This window comes from Lathyrus oleraceus, chromosome 4, assembly GCF_024323335.1.
Source record: "Lathyrus oleraceus cultivar Zhongwan6 chromosome 4, CAAS_Psat_ZW6_1.0, whole genome shotgun sequence".
Taxonomy (NCBI): domain Eukaryota; kingdom Viridiplantae; phylum Streptophyta; class Magnoliopsida; order Fabales; family Fabaceae; genus Lathyrus; species Lathyrus oleraceus.
In genome coordinates, this window is record NC_066582.1 from 484,677,227 (window position 1) to 484,695,092 (window position 17,866).

At 37.4% G+C, this 17,866-nt stretch overlaps 2 protein-coding genes across 2 annotated transcripts; both read left to right on the plus strand.

The window, feature by feature from the left end:
* Positions 1–4,904: 4,904 nt before the first annotated feature.
* On the plus strand, positions 4,905–7,079 carry LOC127076432 (IAA-amino acid hydrolase ILR1-like 4). Its single transcript, XM_051018088.1, has 5 exons — positions 4,905–5,411; positions 5,480–5,605; positions 5,689–6,003; positions 6,167–6,295; positions 6,373–7,079. Exons 1-5 carry the CDS (start codon positions 5,058–5,060, stop codon positions 6,781–6,783), a joined length of 1,335 nt encoding a protein of 444 aa, XP_050874045.1. The 5' UTR covers positions 4,905–5,057; the 3' UTR covers positions 6,784–7,079.
* A 9,927-nt stretch (positions 7,080–17,006) lies between these two features.
* Positions 17,007–17,713, plus strand: LOC127076433 (60S ribosomal protein L12-3). The gene has a single exon (XM_051018090.1). The coding sequence runs from the start codon at positions 17,083–17,085 to the stop codon at positions 17,581–17,583; it is 501 nt and encodes a 166-aa protein (XP_050874047.1). The 5' UTR covers positions 17,007–17,082; the 3' UTR covers positions 17,584–17,713.
* Positions 17,714–17,866: the final 153 nt, after the last annotated feature.

Genomic DNA, 17,866 nt, shown 5'->3' on the forward strand with positions numbered 1-17,866 from the left:
TGCCAATGGATCTTTCTGTGATAATTGTGGATCTTCTTAGGCCAAGATGCCTCTATAATCATGACATGAATTAGCCCTTTCACTTCCAACCAAACCTTTCCTGTTGCGGGTAGCCATGAAACCCTGATTTTTTTTTATTAAATCCATATGCACACTCTGAGAGCTCTGAATCTTCCACTGATGAACTAAGGGCCATAATAAGACATATGGAACCCCTTGAGACCCTTGTGACTTGTATATTTGGAGAATGAAATTCAATTTTCAGTCTTGCTCTGTGTAGGCTCCTTCTATTAAGGAGTGATCAATAAAACCCCGATTTCCCAAGTCACTGATGCAGTATGCAATGAGTATGACCTAGTATGATGCTAATGCAATGTGAAACACAATCCCATGCTTCCAAGAAAAATGAAAGGTAAATTTTGGGGTAAATTTGGATCCCATACTCTCTTCATAGCATCAAGACATTTATCCTGCAAGATTAACAACTAGTGCTAGGTACCTAATCTTCATTGGGTCCTTGATGATTCATGAAACCTTGGTTTCATTTAGGCAACCATTGATAAACTACTTTAGGAACAAAGAGCTTCCTAAAGTTGCATTTTGCAATAGTATGACCCCTCTTGAAACAATAATGACAATAAACATTGTGAGAAAATGTTCTTTTTCTATCTAAACTCTTTTTAACATAACTATACCTTCTATATGGATTATGAGGAGGCATATCATATTTTGAAGTGTAAATAGAAAAAGTGACTTTGGGTTGTAAAGCCTTGCTTAACTCAGCCTTAAGAGACCTTGTCTCTTTTTGCCAAATGTGGCAAGTCTCATAACTAAAACACGAAGATTTTATATCCTCACTTTTATCTTTTAAAATTTCTACCATAGATTTCTATAAGACCCCAAATTTTGACCCTAAGATCCCTCATGTTATCTTATCATTTGCATTGGTTTTGAGATCACACCTTAACATCCTCCTTACCCCTCATTCATTATATTTGCATTGGGAGAGATAACCAAACACATTTTATTGTATCATACTTTATTTTTATTTGTTTACTAACCAAAATGCAAAAAATATGTCTATGTATAGCTTTGTGTCTTTTGTAGGTAGTGTATGCATCCACCTGTGCTCTATCAAGCTCACAACTAGAGTTTGAAGCCCTCATGACAAGAGATAAATCAAGGAATGGTTAAAAATGGTTCTAAACATCATATATGGATACCCGTGTTTTTCATTGATCATTTTGATCAAGAATTCATCAAGAGTTTGAAGCTTGTTTGCCTTGGAAGCCCTAATTCATCTGGGTATCTTGTATGACTTCCTCAGCAAGTTTCTTCATCATTTGATAAAATATATCAAGGTATACTTCATTATACATCATATTATGCATATATGATTCTCCATGGGCCCTAAAGATCAATATAACTTCATTTTTTCAAGTTGGTTCAAAGAGGTTGACCAGAGAAAGTCATCTGGTAAAAAAAAATGGGGTTCCCTAGACCCTATCTCCTATAGTTTTTGTCATATGAAAATTATTCCAATATAAAAGTTACTATTTATTATATTACAAACAACTTTCATGTTGGAATCAAGATCTAAAGTCATTTTTTATGGTGAAAGATTATAGGTCATTTTGTTTGTGCCCAAGTTAGGAGGTCAACTTCGAAGGACCATAACTTGCTCCATTTTTATGATATAAAGGCCATCCAAGTTTCATGATCAATTCAAAGATGTATTATACAAATTTTATTATTTGAGAAATGTCACATTCAACTTGAAAGGGCACGTGCCAAGAGGAAACATTATAGGTCGTTTTGGGTCATTACCATTGAACAAGCAATTTTCCGCAACTTATAAAATGCATAACTCCCTCATGCCAAATCCAAATGATGTCAAATTTATATTCAAATTGAATAGGATTGAAATAGATACAACTTTGGTGAAGAAACCATTTTCATTTGGAGCTCATAGCAAAAGTTATTCAAGGTGGAAGAAGTGGTCATTTAACTTTGTACTTAGAAAATTTTCAACCATGTTTGATTTCTCCAACTTCTACCTCAAAATTCATCATGATCCAAGATCCAAATGGAAAAGTGTTTAACATCAAAGTTGTTCCCCTTGATGTCACCTTTCCAAAAAGTCAAAGATAATGGAATTTGGAGCATTTTATAAGGACTTGCGCAATGTTACTTTTCATGGTCCCATTTGGATGAATCACATAACCATTTCTCAAATACAATTGCATGACCTCATGTTAAGCTTTCAGCATCATTCATGCACAATTGCGGATCTTTTCCAATCATTTCATGGGCCTATCATACGCCATGCACTAACATTTCTATTTTTGACCAATTTTGGAAAGTGTGTGAAAAGAAATGCAAAACCCTATATATACATGTCATCTTGCTCAAAATCGAGGACCCCTGGCCCAAGCTTTGAATTGCCATCACCTTCACCTCCATTAAAGGATAATCTTAAAGGTTTTCATTTGAAAATCGAGTTTCAAATTCACTTTTGTTTTGAAGTTGAAACTCCAAGAGTCCAATCCAATTGAGCTTCCCTTTCACTTCCTGCAAGCAATCAGAAGCAAGCTAAGCCAATTGAGATCTAGATCAAGCTTCATCACTGCCAAACAAAAGGTGGATTTTCTCAATTTTCTTTTCTTCAATTCTCTCTCAATTCTCAACTATTTTGGATAATTTTTTGTTGGCTAAAGTCCTACCAATGTAGGCAACATGATTGAGTTGCTTTGAGACCAAATCGAAGCCACTCAGATCATGCACCTCAAATTTCAAACCAATGTATCTTTCAATATACTTGGAATTGGAAGAAATGGAGGCCAAAGTGGATCCATAGGATATGGGAACTCAATGAGATTATTATCTCATCCTAATATCGTTGTTATTTTTCAGGTATTCCTTGCAGGTTGAATTCAAGAGAAGCCGTCTACTGATGTTTCAAGGGATGCAGTTATTGTGATCTTCCTCTGTGGAGTTGTGTACAATGAAGATATTGTACATAGTTCTTAGATTTTTATTTTTAGGCATTATTGTATAACATGTCCCATTGATGTTTTTAGTTGGACATATGTATATAATGATGCATTTAGGCTTTTATGTTGTATCAGTGCCAAATAATAACACTTGTATGATATTAGTCTAGATATATATTATACGGGGTGTTACAGTCTTCCACCAAAATTATGAAAATTCACTTTATTCTTGATGAGCCATTTTCCTTTTGATCTCTTGTTCTTCTCGTTGAAACGAGCTTGCAAAGTGATCTACGCCTTTGCCTTATCTTATTTTTCTCTTCCATCATTTGCTCATAAGCCTCAAAGCTCCCTCTTTACTCATCGTCACAACATCCTTCGATTCCTCAATCGCTGCAACCATGTTGTTAAATCTTGCCGTTAAAGAACGTAAGATTTTTGCGACAACATACTGCTCTGTTACTATTTCTCCACATGCCTTCACTTGATTAACTAATCGAGTGATTCTTGTTGTGAAATCGTTGATGGTTTCCTTCTCTTCCATTTGGATCAATTCAAGTTGACGTTTGTGATATTGTTACCTCACCACCTTCGCCTTGTTAGCCCCTGCGTATGTCTTCTCTAAGATTTCCCATGTTTTCTTTGACGATTCACAACCACCAACTTTCTCAAAGTTGTAACCATCCACACATTGATGGATAAAAATAACACCTGAAATCTTTGTTCTTATGTTCCTTATGGTTTCTCGATGTGCATCTGATGCACATTCGATAAGAGGATTCACCCCGTTCTTGATCACTTCAAGAACATCTTGGTAGCTAAACAATTCCTTCATTTGTTTGCATCATTTATCGTAATTCTTCGCATCAAGGATGGATAAGTTTGTAGGGTTCCTTTCATTGGAGACATAATTCATGTTGCACATTGGGTGTTTATGGATAAAAACCAGATTCTTGATGTTAAATGTTAGAACTTGAAACCACAAGATATGTGAATAATGGAGAAATTGAATGTGGAGAGAGAGAGAGAGGAAGAGAATTGTAATAAGAGACAGAGTAATTAAGGGTGAGAACATTTTCACATTAACATTGATAATAATACCTCTAAAGTATTTTAAAAACTACAAATGGATTGAGACACAAGTTACAACATCAAATAATTGAAAAACCTGAATTCTCAGACCTTTAACCGGTTACACAAAACCTATAACCAATTACAATTGCTAAATACTCTAAAAATAGAAAAACTGGGAGTTGATTACTGCAAATGCGTAATCGGTTACATCAACACCATAATCATTTTTTCTTCAACTTATTTGATCTTTTGCCATGCCTATAATCTATTACACCCGAGTAATAACCGGTTACACACATGATAACTAAAATAGTAAAATTTTCTTAAAAGAGGAGCTGTTATCTATGTAATTACGATCTTTGTTGGCCGTTGTTCCGGTCGAGCACTCTCTTTTCTTTGCTTTGTTCAATAGAGTCTTACCAAACAAGACTGATTTCTAACCAATCCGCGAATGGTTGTGAAATTGGACCAGATACGAAGAATAAATCTATATCTGTGTATGGTACGGAAGTTGCTGGCCCGCGGCCGCTCAACTGTTCGAACGCAGTACATTGGTGGTTGGTTCCAATTCGACAAGGGAGTTCCCTTACCTTAGACTTTGTTCTAGTCCTCCATAGTACTTAATTTTATTTTTATTAATACATTTCCTTAAAGTAGTTCTGAGAAGTTATATTTGGAGTTAAGTAATTCTTAAATGTTATATTTGGAGTGTTACTTGAGATGCCTTAGTTACTTTTACTTTTATATATATATATATATATATATATATATATATATATTAATATATATATATATTATAAACTCTTATATGTATTAAGAAAAGGTGAACCTATCAAATTCAGATATTTATATTCACTTGTGGATCATAGTTTACGAGTAAGACAAAGCTCCAAGGCATGCATAGGTAGTTGTAACCACTAAAGAGTCAACCACCTACTCATCTTACAAAAACAAAACACCATTTTTCATACTCCGGCACCAAAACAAACCATGTCTTCTTCTTCTTCTTCTTTCAAATTCAAATGCTTCCAATGTTTTTTCATGTTACATGTCTTTGCTGCAACATCCATTTTGTCAGACAATTCTTCATTCAACAACTTTCTAGACAGTGCCAAGAGTCCTGAGGTTTTCGATTGGATGATCAGTATCAGAAGGAAGATTCATGAGAATCCTGAACTAGGTTTTGAAGAATTTGAGACAAGTGAACTGATAAGATCAGAATTGGATAAAATGGATATACCTTATAAGCATCCAGTTGCAATAACTGGTGTCATAGGCTTCATAGGAACTGGATTGCCTCCTTTTGTTGCTTTAAGAGCTGATATGGATGCTCTTCCCATTCAGGTTCATTCATTACTTCTTTTTCTCAATTTTTGCTTTTTGCTGTTATAATTATGATGTTTGAATCTTAGGAAATGGTGGAGTGGGAGCACAAGAGTAAAATAGCTGGAAAGATGCACGCGTGTGGTCATGATGCTCATGTTGCCATGCTACTTGCTGCTGCAAAGATTCTCAAACACCATGAAAAAGATATACAAGTGAGATCTTTAATTTGTACCATATATAGCGTTCATTCTCTCATGGATTACTGATAAATTCTTTATTTTGTTGTTTAATCCAGGGAACTGTTGTTCTTGTTTTCCAACCAGCAGAGGAAGGAAATGGAGGGGCTAAGAAAATTGTAAATTCTGGAGCATTAGAAAATGTTACTGCTATCTTTGGTTTGCATATTGCTCCTGAACTACCAGTAGGAGAAGTGGCCTCTAGGTCTGGTCCAATATTGGCAGGAAGTGGCCGCTTTGAAGCAAAAATAAGTGGAAAAGGAGGCCATGCTGCTCTTCCTCAACACTCTATAGATCCCATTTTGGCAGCTTCCAATATGGTTATTAGCTTACAGTACCTTGTTTCTCGTGAAGCCGATCCTTTAGATTCACAGGTAAATTTGATTTTATCTACTGGTATAAGTATTCATGGAAAACTTCCACCTGTTTGATCTGCATAATGTGGAAAACTTGTTAGAGCTTTTCTTTTATAGAGATAGTTTGATATAACTTTGTTTCCAAGGATCATCATTCCTTATATAATGTATATTCCCACAGGTTGTGACAGTTTCAAAGTTCCAAGGAGGTAGTGCATTCAATGTCATTCCAGATTATGTCACAATTGGTGGCACCTTCCGAGCTTTTTCTAAACAAAGCTTCAACCATCTGAGACAGCGGATTGAACAGGTATGCAATGGAAATCATTCAATTCAGTTTGAATGAGAGAGTAAAACACAGACTTTAAAACCAGTTTTTTTATGCAGATTATTATCGGACAAGCTGCTGTGCATAGATGCAATGCAATTATAGATTTCCTGGATGAAGTGAAGCCTGGCTATCCTCCAACTATAAACAATGGTGACTTGCATGAGGATTTTGTGAATGTTGCAGTGAATATGCTTGGTATCAATAAAGTTAATAGTGCCGTGACACCATCCATGGGAGCTGAAGACTTTTCTTTCTATCAAGAGGTGATGCCTGGTTACTGGTTCTGGCTTGGTGTGCAGAATGCTTTGCATAAACGGTTGGAGTCATTACATTCACCTTATCTAGAAATCAATGAAGATGGACTCCCATATGGAGCTGCACTTCATGCATCATTAGCTTCTAGTTATCTTCTAAAACATCAGCAAAATGTACCTGGTGTTGAGAGAAGATATCATGGTGAAATATAAATGTTAGTGAACATTTGGTTTATGTTGGAAAATTAGAAGGTTATATTGAGATTGTGAAGAATTTAGGAGGAGAGGATATTTGAGAGAAGGAAATTTTTTATTGCTGAATAGAATACATAAATTCTTATTTACTTCCTTCTTAAGGGAAAGTTCTACGTACCATAATAAGTTATTCAAGCCACTTCAAGAAAGAGTTGTATATAACTGATTAAAACCCTGTTGTCTGTTGTTGTTTAGGTTGTACAACTTGTATCACTTTGAGCTTTTATCATAATCAAGAAATGCCTCAGCCCAAAGTTGTTTTAGAAGTTTCTTACTTTTGTGAATGCTTCAGTCATGTCAAGAAATGTTCTATTATTTCGTTATGCAACACCGTTTTGTTAGGGGAACTAGGAATTGTTAGTAAATGTATGATTCTTCCCTTCACAATATTCTTGAAACTCTTTAGAATTGAATTGACCTCCATAGTTCGTCCACATTACTGTTATCTCTTAATAGCTTTATTTATCCACAATAGTTTTAAACTACTTGAAAATATTAAAAGACTTTTGATTTCTGCTTCCATCAATAATATAATGTTTTCTTGAAAAGTCATCGATGGAATGGAAAGAAGGAACAAATTATTTTTCCTTCTGAACTTTGATTGATGGGTCCACAAATGATTTTCGAAGTAAGCATAAGTGAAATCAATTGAATATTTTTAAAATATCGTGTGATGGGAAGAATTATATTAAGTGACTCAAAGATCACAAATCGTTTTTTTTTAAAATAATCAATTTTTTTTAAAAAAAATTCAAAAATAATCAATAATTTAAAAAACATACCAAAGTAACCAGGTTTACAAGAGGATGCGCCAGATGAATTGACGCACCCCCTAAGCATTAAGAGGAGGCGTCAATAGCATTGGCGTATGCATTGGGCTCCTCATGAGGAGGCGTCAATGTTATTGGCGCATGCATTGACCCTCATGAGGAGGCGCCAATGCTCTGGCGCCTAGGTGTGCCTTGTAGTGTGGGCGCCAATTTATCTGGCGCCTGCATGTCCTGTCATGTGGGCGCCAATCCCTCAGACGCCTGCATGTCATGTACAATTGATGTTGACTCTCCATAAATACCACGACTTGAATCCAATATTTTTCACCAAAATCATCTCCTAATACCATAATTTCTCTAGTTCAACAACCATCACCTTCAAGTTTCTCTGTTTTAACAATGTCTACACACATTCAAAAACGAAATGTTGATGTAATATTTTCCGCCGTTGCGGCTCTGGTACAAATTCGACTTTGGAACACAGATACGTTTGAACGTCTTAATCGGACGTTGTACAGTTGGTTAGAGGGAGAAATTGGAGAGTGTGAAAGGATTAGAAGAATACAATGGCTTGTGTCCACGTTCAACCAAAACGGAGAAGTGCGCGAATGGGTGGATATTAAAACCGAGAAAGACGCTCGTAGGATGATGCATTACATGTTCAAAATTGTTTTGATGGTTGTAATCGCATAGTTCTTGTATTGTATTTGTTATAATTATGTGTGTTACTGTTTATGTAATGGTACTTTCGTCACAGACGTCTAATATGAAATAAATTTAGTTTTTCATATATTGCAACAGAGGTACATGTGAATTTATCTGGGTGTGCTCGTTCCAACACTAGGACAGTTATTACGATTGTGACCTGGCTGACGGCATGAACTACATAGTCTAACCATTTTGTTCATCGTATCCATTTCGGTTCGAATCTGGGTGGTGTTTGGGCAACCCTTTTTCTTCCTTCGCATAACTTCGTTGTGCCAGACGATGTCTCCTTGATATTCTGGCTAATAATCCTCTTTTGCCACTACAGAAAAACTAATTTTATAAACATTTGAAAGACTGACGACTTTGTAAACTTCAAATAGCAAGTAGGATGGATCTCTTCGAACCTTTGAACATGCCGCAATTACATGGGAGCAGGGGGTACGAAAGGCTTGGAACTTTCCGCAGTCACACCAACCTCTATCTAGTTCGACTCTGTACTGTCCCATCGGCATGCCCTCATTGTGATCCGTGGACTCGGCAACACTATACCAACCTTTAGTGCAATCAAAGACCGTAACCACGTGTGTGTTTGCTTTGGCAACTTCATGTCTGATGAATTTCATTGAAGCATCACTGAACAACTATCCAGATTACAACACTGAACTCCATTTTGAGCGTCTGGTTTCAAACAACGCCTCTAGCCTGAAATATGTTGCCTGCACCAAAGCGGTTATAGGTAGGTTACGGATGCCTTTAAAGACAGAGTTCATAGATTCCACAAGATTTGTTGTCATGTGGCCCTAACGCTGACCGTTGTCGTATGCCCTAGTCCACTTCTCCAATGGAATACTATCGATCCACCATACTGCATCTTCGTTTGACAATCTTATTTCCTCGCGGTAGTGTTTGAAAGAAGGTTCTGATAATGCGTAACCTGCATTGACAACCTTCTTCCGCAACGTCTTATCTTTGATTTCCCGCATGAAATTCTGAGCAATATGTCTAATACAGAACACATACGTCGAAGGAGGATTTTGCCAGCCGTTATCAATGTTATTATATGCACTGATGATTTAAGGGTGTCTGTCGGAGATCAAACATAAGTTAGGCTGAGGTGCAACGTACAATCGGAGATTTCTTAGGAAAAAACTCCATCCCTCAGCAGTCTCCCCTTCAACTAGGGCAAAGGCGATTGGAAAAATACTAATGTTCCCATCTTGTGTCACTGCCATCAGTAACGTTCCTTTGTATTTTCCGTACAACCATGTACCATCAATTTGTATAATTGGTTTACAGAAAGAAAAACCTATGATGCATGGTTGATACGCCCAGAAGAGACGGTGAAATATTCCATTTCCAACAGCACACGTACCGTTTGGTGTATACGCGGGCAATGTTTCCAACTTGACAATAGTCCCGGGAGCATATTATTTTAGAGCCAACAAGTATTTTGGAAGTTGTTTGTAAGACTCCTCCCAATTGTCAAACACTTTTTCAACAACCTTTGTCCTAGCTATCCATGCCTTCCTATATGATGGAGTGTACTCGTACTCTGCCCTAATATGCGAGATTATTGTACTCACCTTTAACGACGGATTGTCGCCAATGACAGACAATATTTCATCGCATATTAGCTGAGAGCTTAATTTACGATGATCCTGCATTGGGTTTGTCAGCATGCATGTGTGATATGGACCCATTGATCCAATCTCCCAAGACTCGCTCCTCTTCTGGTACGAAGCTGACAACCTAAAAAGGCAGTGCTCATTCGGATAATAAATTTTGTGCGAAATGTGTCTCCTTGTTTCAAAGATCCTTGCATTTGCACATAAGGATTGTACCGTATATATGATGAAGGTTCATCGGAACCCAAATTATCCCTTGTCATGTGTTGGGGGGGGGGGACAATATACATGACTTGCTGGTATTGGCTCCTCTTTCTCATCAACGTTCACCATTGAATCAACCATGATCTCGGCTTCTTCTTCTTTGTCATCTGGAACATTCACCTCAGCTTGTTCGTCATCAGTCTTACAAAACACTTGTGACTGATCAATGAACTGAGACACCTGTTGTTGATGTGGTAACATATATAATTCTATATCGTTGTAACCGGATTGTTCGTGACTGACAAACATATGCTGAACATCGTCATCATCTCGAATCTTCTTCTGATAAAATTTTACCTGGTTTTCTGCAAACCAAACCGGATTTTTATAGATGATTTGGCCCATATTACGGCACTGCAATTTCTTTTCTATTCTTTGTTTCAGATGTGAAAAATTTGATCGTCGATTTATTGTAAACCAAGTTACCTCTGTGTTTCGAAAACAAAAACCGAACAACTGATGATCAAATATTTCACCTTCGACATGGGCACTGATCATGTAATGTTGTGTGGAAGACATTTTGTTCAAATATTAAAAATCTAAGTTTCTTTACTGGAATTGAATGCATTGCTAAGTTATTCATTTGCACAGCATAAATAGCGTTGCACATTAAACACATTGATCACTTGGTTTGTCTGTACAGACTTGACCATGCATGCAGTGAAAAGAATCCACATGCAGTGACAAGAATGACAAGAACACACATGCGTCCAGGGAATCCAGGAATCTCTGAAGCAAGGAATCTCTGAGCCATAATATTCCTAACAGGCGCCCATTCCCTAAGCGCCATAAAGCAAATTGGGCGCCAAGAGGAAGGGCGTCCCTTCATTTCAAATGCACTAAGGCGCCACTAGGAAGGGGGCCCCTTCCCCTTCCCTACACTAAGGCGCCAAGAGGAAGGGCGCCTCTTCCTTGCATGTGATTCTTCACATGCATGCGCCTAGGACAAAGACAAAGGCTAAGGATAGTCTGCATTTTGTCATTCCATTGTCTACTTTTGCCATTGCATGCAACCAATCCCATTCTTCTTAGGTTGCAAATCTACTAACTCATTCATCTATAAATAGCCTTTCATATCAACAATATCAAATCATCTCCAACACTACTCATCTATAATCTTTCTTTGCCACACTATTTCTCTACCACACTCAAGCTCTGCAATATCAAATCATGTCTTTATTGACTATGGGTGATGAACACAGAGGAACACTCGAGAATATTTCGGCTTTTGTATGTTATCTCTCTCTTTTTACTTATTCCGTTTTTAAGTCGTATACCTTTGCTATCTATGTTTTTCTTACTTCTTATAGAGTTGTCTTTGTTGATTATGTATTTCTTCTTCTTATTGCATTTATTACTTTTTTGTTATTAGGATCCGAAGCATTTTAGATGTCGTGTACATGAATATGTACCCCATGATCCTTTAATAGAACCATATATTAGAGGATGTGAATTTGGAAATCTACTCAACATTGTTTCGTACTCGGTGGACTACAAGTTCATTCTTGCATTGTTGGAGCGGTGGAGACCCGAGACCCACACATTTCACCTTCCAATTGGTGAGTGTACCGTCACACTTGAGGACGTGTACATGTTGTTAGGTCTCTGTATAGATGGAAAAACCGTGAATGGTAGAGTTAACCAAGACAACTCTATCTGCAATGAATTATTGGGTGCCCCTTTGTTAGACGACGAAACTGAGGGAGAGACAACCGGTCAAGCAAGGGGGCAAGGTATAAATTTAAAATACCTTAAACAATATTATGCCAGTATAGTATTGTCCGAAGATTCAACCGAGTACGAGAAAATAATAAAAGCTCGGTGTTATATTATGATTTTATTTGGTAATTTTTTGTTTCCAAAAAGTACAGGTAATTCTGTAAATATAATGTATCTACCTTTGTTACGCAACATTAATAAGGTAAACACATATAATTGGGGTTCAGTTGTGTTGGCCCATCCATATAGTGCAATGTGTAAAACTGCAAAAAAGAATACCTGTACTTTTTTTTCCATGTGCGTATTTGCTTCAAGCTTGGGGTTGGTCAAGAATGTCGTCGCTCGCCCCGATAAACGAGCGCCCATTCGTGTTCCCGTTTGCAACCAAGTAAGTCTAACACTTTACCAATTAGTTAATTATATTTTATATTATAATTAACAGTAAATAATATTTTTCACTTTTTTTATCTAAGGTGGTCAGTAAGAGGGATGAACTACAATAGGTGTCCGAAACACGCTATTGTAGTCTATCGCAATCTATTGGACCACATTGGACATGACGATGTAATATTCCTACACAACTATATTTTAATTTAAAAATACTTATCAAATTATTTTCCATCTAATTGTTTCGTATTGTTTTACAGTTTATCTGGAGGCCATATATGGGTCTTGATCATGATGTGAACCATGACGATACTGCAGTTTGGACAACGAAGACACCGATTATCCGATTCAGTATGGTGGAAATGCACCAGAGTGACCGGGTCAAACTGCAGTTCGGCATGCTACAACAGATTCCAGAATCTCCCACGTGTTTGGGGAATTGGCATCAAAAAATGGTTGATGCACAATGGGATTATTCTGACTGGAGAGACTTTGCAAAAGAGATGTGTCGTCAATGGAGGAATCGACGACAACACATCTTAAATGAATCAGTCATCCATGGTGCAAAACCGACTCAACAATATATGGCATGGTTTAGGTCGGTAATAACTCAACAATTTGTATCTGAGCCGCGGTATTTGATGGATCCACGCCAACTTGCTTCGTCATCGTACGCCCCATAACAATTCCCCACCCAACACCAATGTGAACCCACCCAAACCCAACAACCAACCACACAACATCAACCTACCATATACACACAACAACCAAACACCCAACCTCACTACCCGTTCATGCCATCCACCCAACAACCAACCATCCAACATCACAATCCATTCATACCACCTACCCAAACACAATACCAAGAATCAAACCCCACAACCACAACCGTCTATAGCCCAGATGATTCATATGGGTCACTTCATCGTAGCCCCCCCACCAATGACCACCCAAACATCCCATCAACATAACATCCAACCATTGTTTAACTATAGTATGCCCCAGGAACCATTGCTTCGTTTCCAAAATGACTCAATGGCCCAATTTGGGCAACTATACCATCCCCAATCCACCCAACCCCAACGACCTAACCACGATGACATGGATACCGAACTCCATTACGGAAGCGCCGTTGGCCAGAGCCCCTCCGAATATTGGGAACAAATGATGACACATCTGTCAAATACCGCTGGAACTTCCGCCAGACCTTCCCACCAGTCATCGCTCGATCAGGTCAGCACACAAAGACCTCAAACACCTCAAGAAAATCGTGGGAGACCTCGAAGACAAACTAACGCACCTGGATGTGGAACAGGAGGATGTTATAATCGGGCCGGTTATTAGTTTATTGTCAGTCCAATGTAACCAATTATTACATCATCAATAAATTTATTTTTTTCCATTACTATTTTTTATTTATTAAATAAACAAAATAAAAATAAAAATATAAGGGGTGTATGCGCCAGATGAATTGGCGCATACACCATGAATTACACCTAGGCGCCAGGAGCATTGGCGCCTCCTCACGAGGGCTAATGCATGCGCCAATAACATTGGCGCCTCCTCATGAGGAGTCCAATGCATGCGCCAATACTATTGGTGTCTCCTCTTAATGTTTAGGGGGTGTGCCAATTCATATGGCGCATCCTCTTATAAACCTGATTATTTTGGTATTTTTTTTGAATTATTGATTATTTTCGATTTTTTTAAAAAAAAACTGATTATTTAAAAAAAAATTCTCACAAATCAATAATGATGAGAGATACCAATTTGAGTTTTAATCTATCTACATTTAAATTATATATATATATATATATAATATATATATATATATATATATATATAATATATATATATATATATATATATATATATATAAACTCTTAAACATTCTAATATTACATTTTGTATACTATAATAAGCAAACAAATGAATTTGAGAGCTAATTCTAATAAGATATAGACATATGAATCAAAATCATTCATAGAAAACAAAAGACTAAATCATGTTAAATTAATAAAGCAATAAACCCACAACATACAATATCTTATGCTTAAAGGGAGGGAGAGAGAATATGAATCACAATTTATATTTGTTCGATTGGCTTTCATCCTCGCGTGACATCTACTCCAATCTTTGATGTTATCCTCACATGTATGTTATCCTTGTCAAGAATACAAGAGATATTGATCCAAGAGATCAACGAGCGGTTATAATCGCCCTAAAATGTAAGGGGGATGCATCATTTCTCAGTAACAATTTGAATTCAAATCTCATTCACCTAATATTACTTTAATATTCAGTTGGACATTGGATCGATGACCTTCTAGGTCAACCTCTCTTCCATGACACCGGAAGCTCAAGTCCACCATTATAATCCACATACATCAGTCACCGATCAATTATGGTTTCCTCGTAGAACATTGACGCTTTCGGTGGGAATTGACATTTGATTTCTGCATGTTCCACGTTTGAAAAATCCATCTCTCTATTCGTTGAACCAAAGCTTCATCAACCTAGAAATTTAGATTTTGTGCATTTCAATCACAAATCTCTATTCTCGATCCTCTACGGTTGAAGATCAAGAATTCTCCTCAGATCTCCACCAGATCCACTATCAATGGCATGTTCTAAAGTCAATAGCTCCACTGCACAATGCAAGCAGCCATAACTGCTCGAGCTGCAAAAGATCCACCTAATCAAAACGGTAGCGATAATAGTGAATTTTTCGTCCGCACTATTGCATTAAGATCCAGTTCAACCTAGACCTTCTCAAAGATTTCTCAAACCTCTCCCGTTCTTAGGATATGCTCCCTAATTTCAGCAAGAAAAACCATCGTTAAGGCCTCCTACACTGTCGATGATACCTAGACATGAAGTGTAAGTCAACCTCAGTGTGCAAGGCGCTAACGAACAACTGAATATCGTTTACAACATGGTTATATAACATAATTCGCAAGAAGTGGAAAAACGTTTACTCAACCTTGAAAAAAGCTTTCACAATGCAAATATGAAGGGTAAGCAGAAGAAGTCATATTGTTATCTCCAAATCGCCTGCATCTCGTTGGGATACAGCTCCGAGATCTCCAGGCCATCAGAGAAGCCAGAGGCACCAGATTCCTCCTCCCAGTCCTGAAGGAGGCACATAAAATCACTCCCCCATTGAGGAACAAATAGAAAAGCCTCCGGTTAAAGACCAAAAGAAGCATCATCATTCTGCTCGTATCCTATAATCATCCCCTATATTTCACCAGAGGAAAATGCGGGAAAACCGTGTTTCCGACACTTCCTGTGTCGAGCCCAACGTCAGTTATGAACTCTTGAAGTTTTGGACCGTTTTATGATCTTTGGAAGCTCAAAATTGACTCAATTCAGTGCTTAGTGGTCCATTATTGTATTGACACAAATTTATGGTTATTAAATGATAATATTTATATAAGTAATGATCACTAGCCTGGGATTAAGGGAGACTCTTTACTATATTTCACTTTTAGTTTTAGTTTTTGGTTATAAGCTCTCAATTGTACTCTCTTGCATAAGTTGATTTTCTGGATTTCTTTATTCAAGTATTGTCTTCATTCACATTTACTTTACGTATTTACCTTGCAATCACTTTTATTTTATTTATCTGTTATGCATGTTACGTCTCTACTTTGTTTATTTGCGATCGATCTCACCATGAGTGAGTAGTCCATTAGGGACAAGGGATCGTGATATCTATCTCATGACAAATCTCGATTGAATATTACGTATAAGAAAAATGAGAAGATAGGAGCAATGTTATTTTAGAATCGGAGCACTTAAATATATTTTTGTTGGTTACAAAAGCAAAGGCAACCCAGATACCGACCGAGAGCCGAAAGGCTATGAATCGATATTCAAGCACATCCCCATAACCAAGAAAAACACATATTTCAGAACGAGGAAAAACACATATTGCAGAACGAGGAGACAATTTACTATGTTCTACTTGTGGAAGAAGAACAAAACAAGTGGAACCAAAGACTTTTAAGTAAGAACAATTAAGAGTACAACCATGCAAAGTTTCATAGGGAGACAAACTCGAGGTGATTGATGAGGGAATTCTATTAATGACGGACAACAATACAAATTTCTTCCCCCCAAAATTCACTTGGAACCGTAGCAGACAACAAAAGTGAATGAGTTATTTCAACAATATGACGATGCTTTCTTTCAGCAACACCATTTTGTTGAGGAGTATCAGTACAAGAACTCTGATGAATATTACAACAACAATTAGAAATATCATTAGTTTTCAACTTTCCTAAAGCTCCACTAGAAGCCAAGTATTTTAATCTAGAGGCTTAAATATGTCTAAGCCGAGAATTTCATAAATAAAAACTAGTAGAAGAGAAATTCAAATGAATTGATGATAAATCAGTAATGGAAGTTGAGGTTGCAGTATCTGGAACATTAACACTACGCCAAAAAGGTTTTTTAACAGCGCATCTTAGACAGCGCTTTTAAAAGAAAGCGCTGTCTAAGGTTAAAATAAAAATAAAACACGGAAAATGTTCTAAAAAAATAATGAAAGCGCTGTCTAAGGGGGGGTCTTAGACAGCGCTTTTAGAAAGCGATGTCTAAGACCCCCCCTTAGAGAGCGCTTTTAGAAAGCGCTTTTAAATATAGACCTTAGTCAGCGCTTTTGAGAAAGCGCTGTTTAAAGTCTTTCAATTAAAAAAATCTGTTCATTTCTTCATTTAGTTGCGGCTGCTTCTTCATTTCGCCGTGTGAAACCCTATTTCCCCTAAAACCTCTCCACAATGCCTCCCAAGCTCGACCCATCCCAAGTCGTCGAAGTTTACGTCCGCGTCACCGGAGGTGAAGTCGGAGCGGCGAGTTCCCTCGCTCCCAAGATCGGTCCCCTCGGTCTCTCCCCGAAAAAGATCGGAGAAGACATCGCTAAGGAAACTGCCAAGGACTGGAAGGGTCTTAGGGTTACCGTCAAGCTCACCGTTCAGAATCGTCAAGCCAAGGTAGCTGTTGTTCCATCTGCGGCGGCGCTGGTTATCAAGGCCTTGAAGGAACCAGAGCGTGACAGGAAGAAGACGAAGAACATCAAGCATAACGGTAACATTTCTCTTGACGATGTTATTGAAATTGCTAAGATTATGAAACCTAGGTCGATGGCGAAGGAGCTTGCTAGAACTGTGAAGGAGATCCTGGGGACGTGTGTCTCGGTTGGATGCACTGTTGATGGAAAGGATCCGAAGGATTTGCAGCAGGAAATCAATGATGGTGATGTTGAAATCCCTCAGGATTGAGTTTGTTTTTGATTTTTTTAACTCTGTTATCTTTTCATTTGTGCTTTTTTTATATAAATTTGAGCTACCATTGAACTTTTGGTTGTTTATTTACTGTTTTGGATAATTTAGATCATTTTGAGAGATTTTACCAACTTAGTTAAATTATATTACGCTTATTATTTCGATATAATCCTGATATAATTTTGTCAATGGGTTTAAATGGTTATGCTCCTATTACCATCCTCACTCTGGTTGGGTTATTGATGGCTTTGTTTTTACCATATTTGGTGTTCGAAAAATC

What these genes read in the sequence shown, in the direction of transcription:
- LOC127076432 (XM_051018088.1), top strand. Translation starts at nt 5,058, where the DNA reads ATGTCTTCTTCTTCTTCTTCTTTCAAATTCAAATGCTTCCAATGTTTT. An exon ending in ACCATGAAAAAGATATACAA is followed by an intron (nt 5,606 to 5,688) that starts GTGAGATCTTTA and finishes TGTTTAATCCAG; the next exon opens with GGAACTGTTGTTCTTGTTTT. An exon ending in CCGATCCTTTAGATTCACAG is followed by an intron (nt 6,004 to 6,166) that starts GTAAATTTGATT and finishes ATATTCCCACAG; the next exon opens with GTTGTGACAGTTTCAAAGTT.
- LOC127076433 (XM_051018090.1), top strand. Translation starts at nt 17,083, where the DNA reads ATGCCTCCCAAGCTCGACCCATCCCAAGTCGTCGAAGTTTACGTCCGC.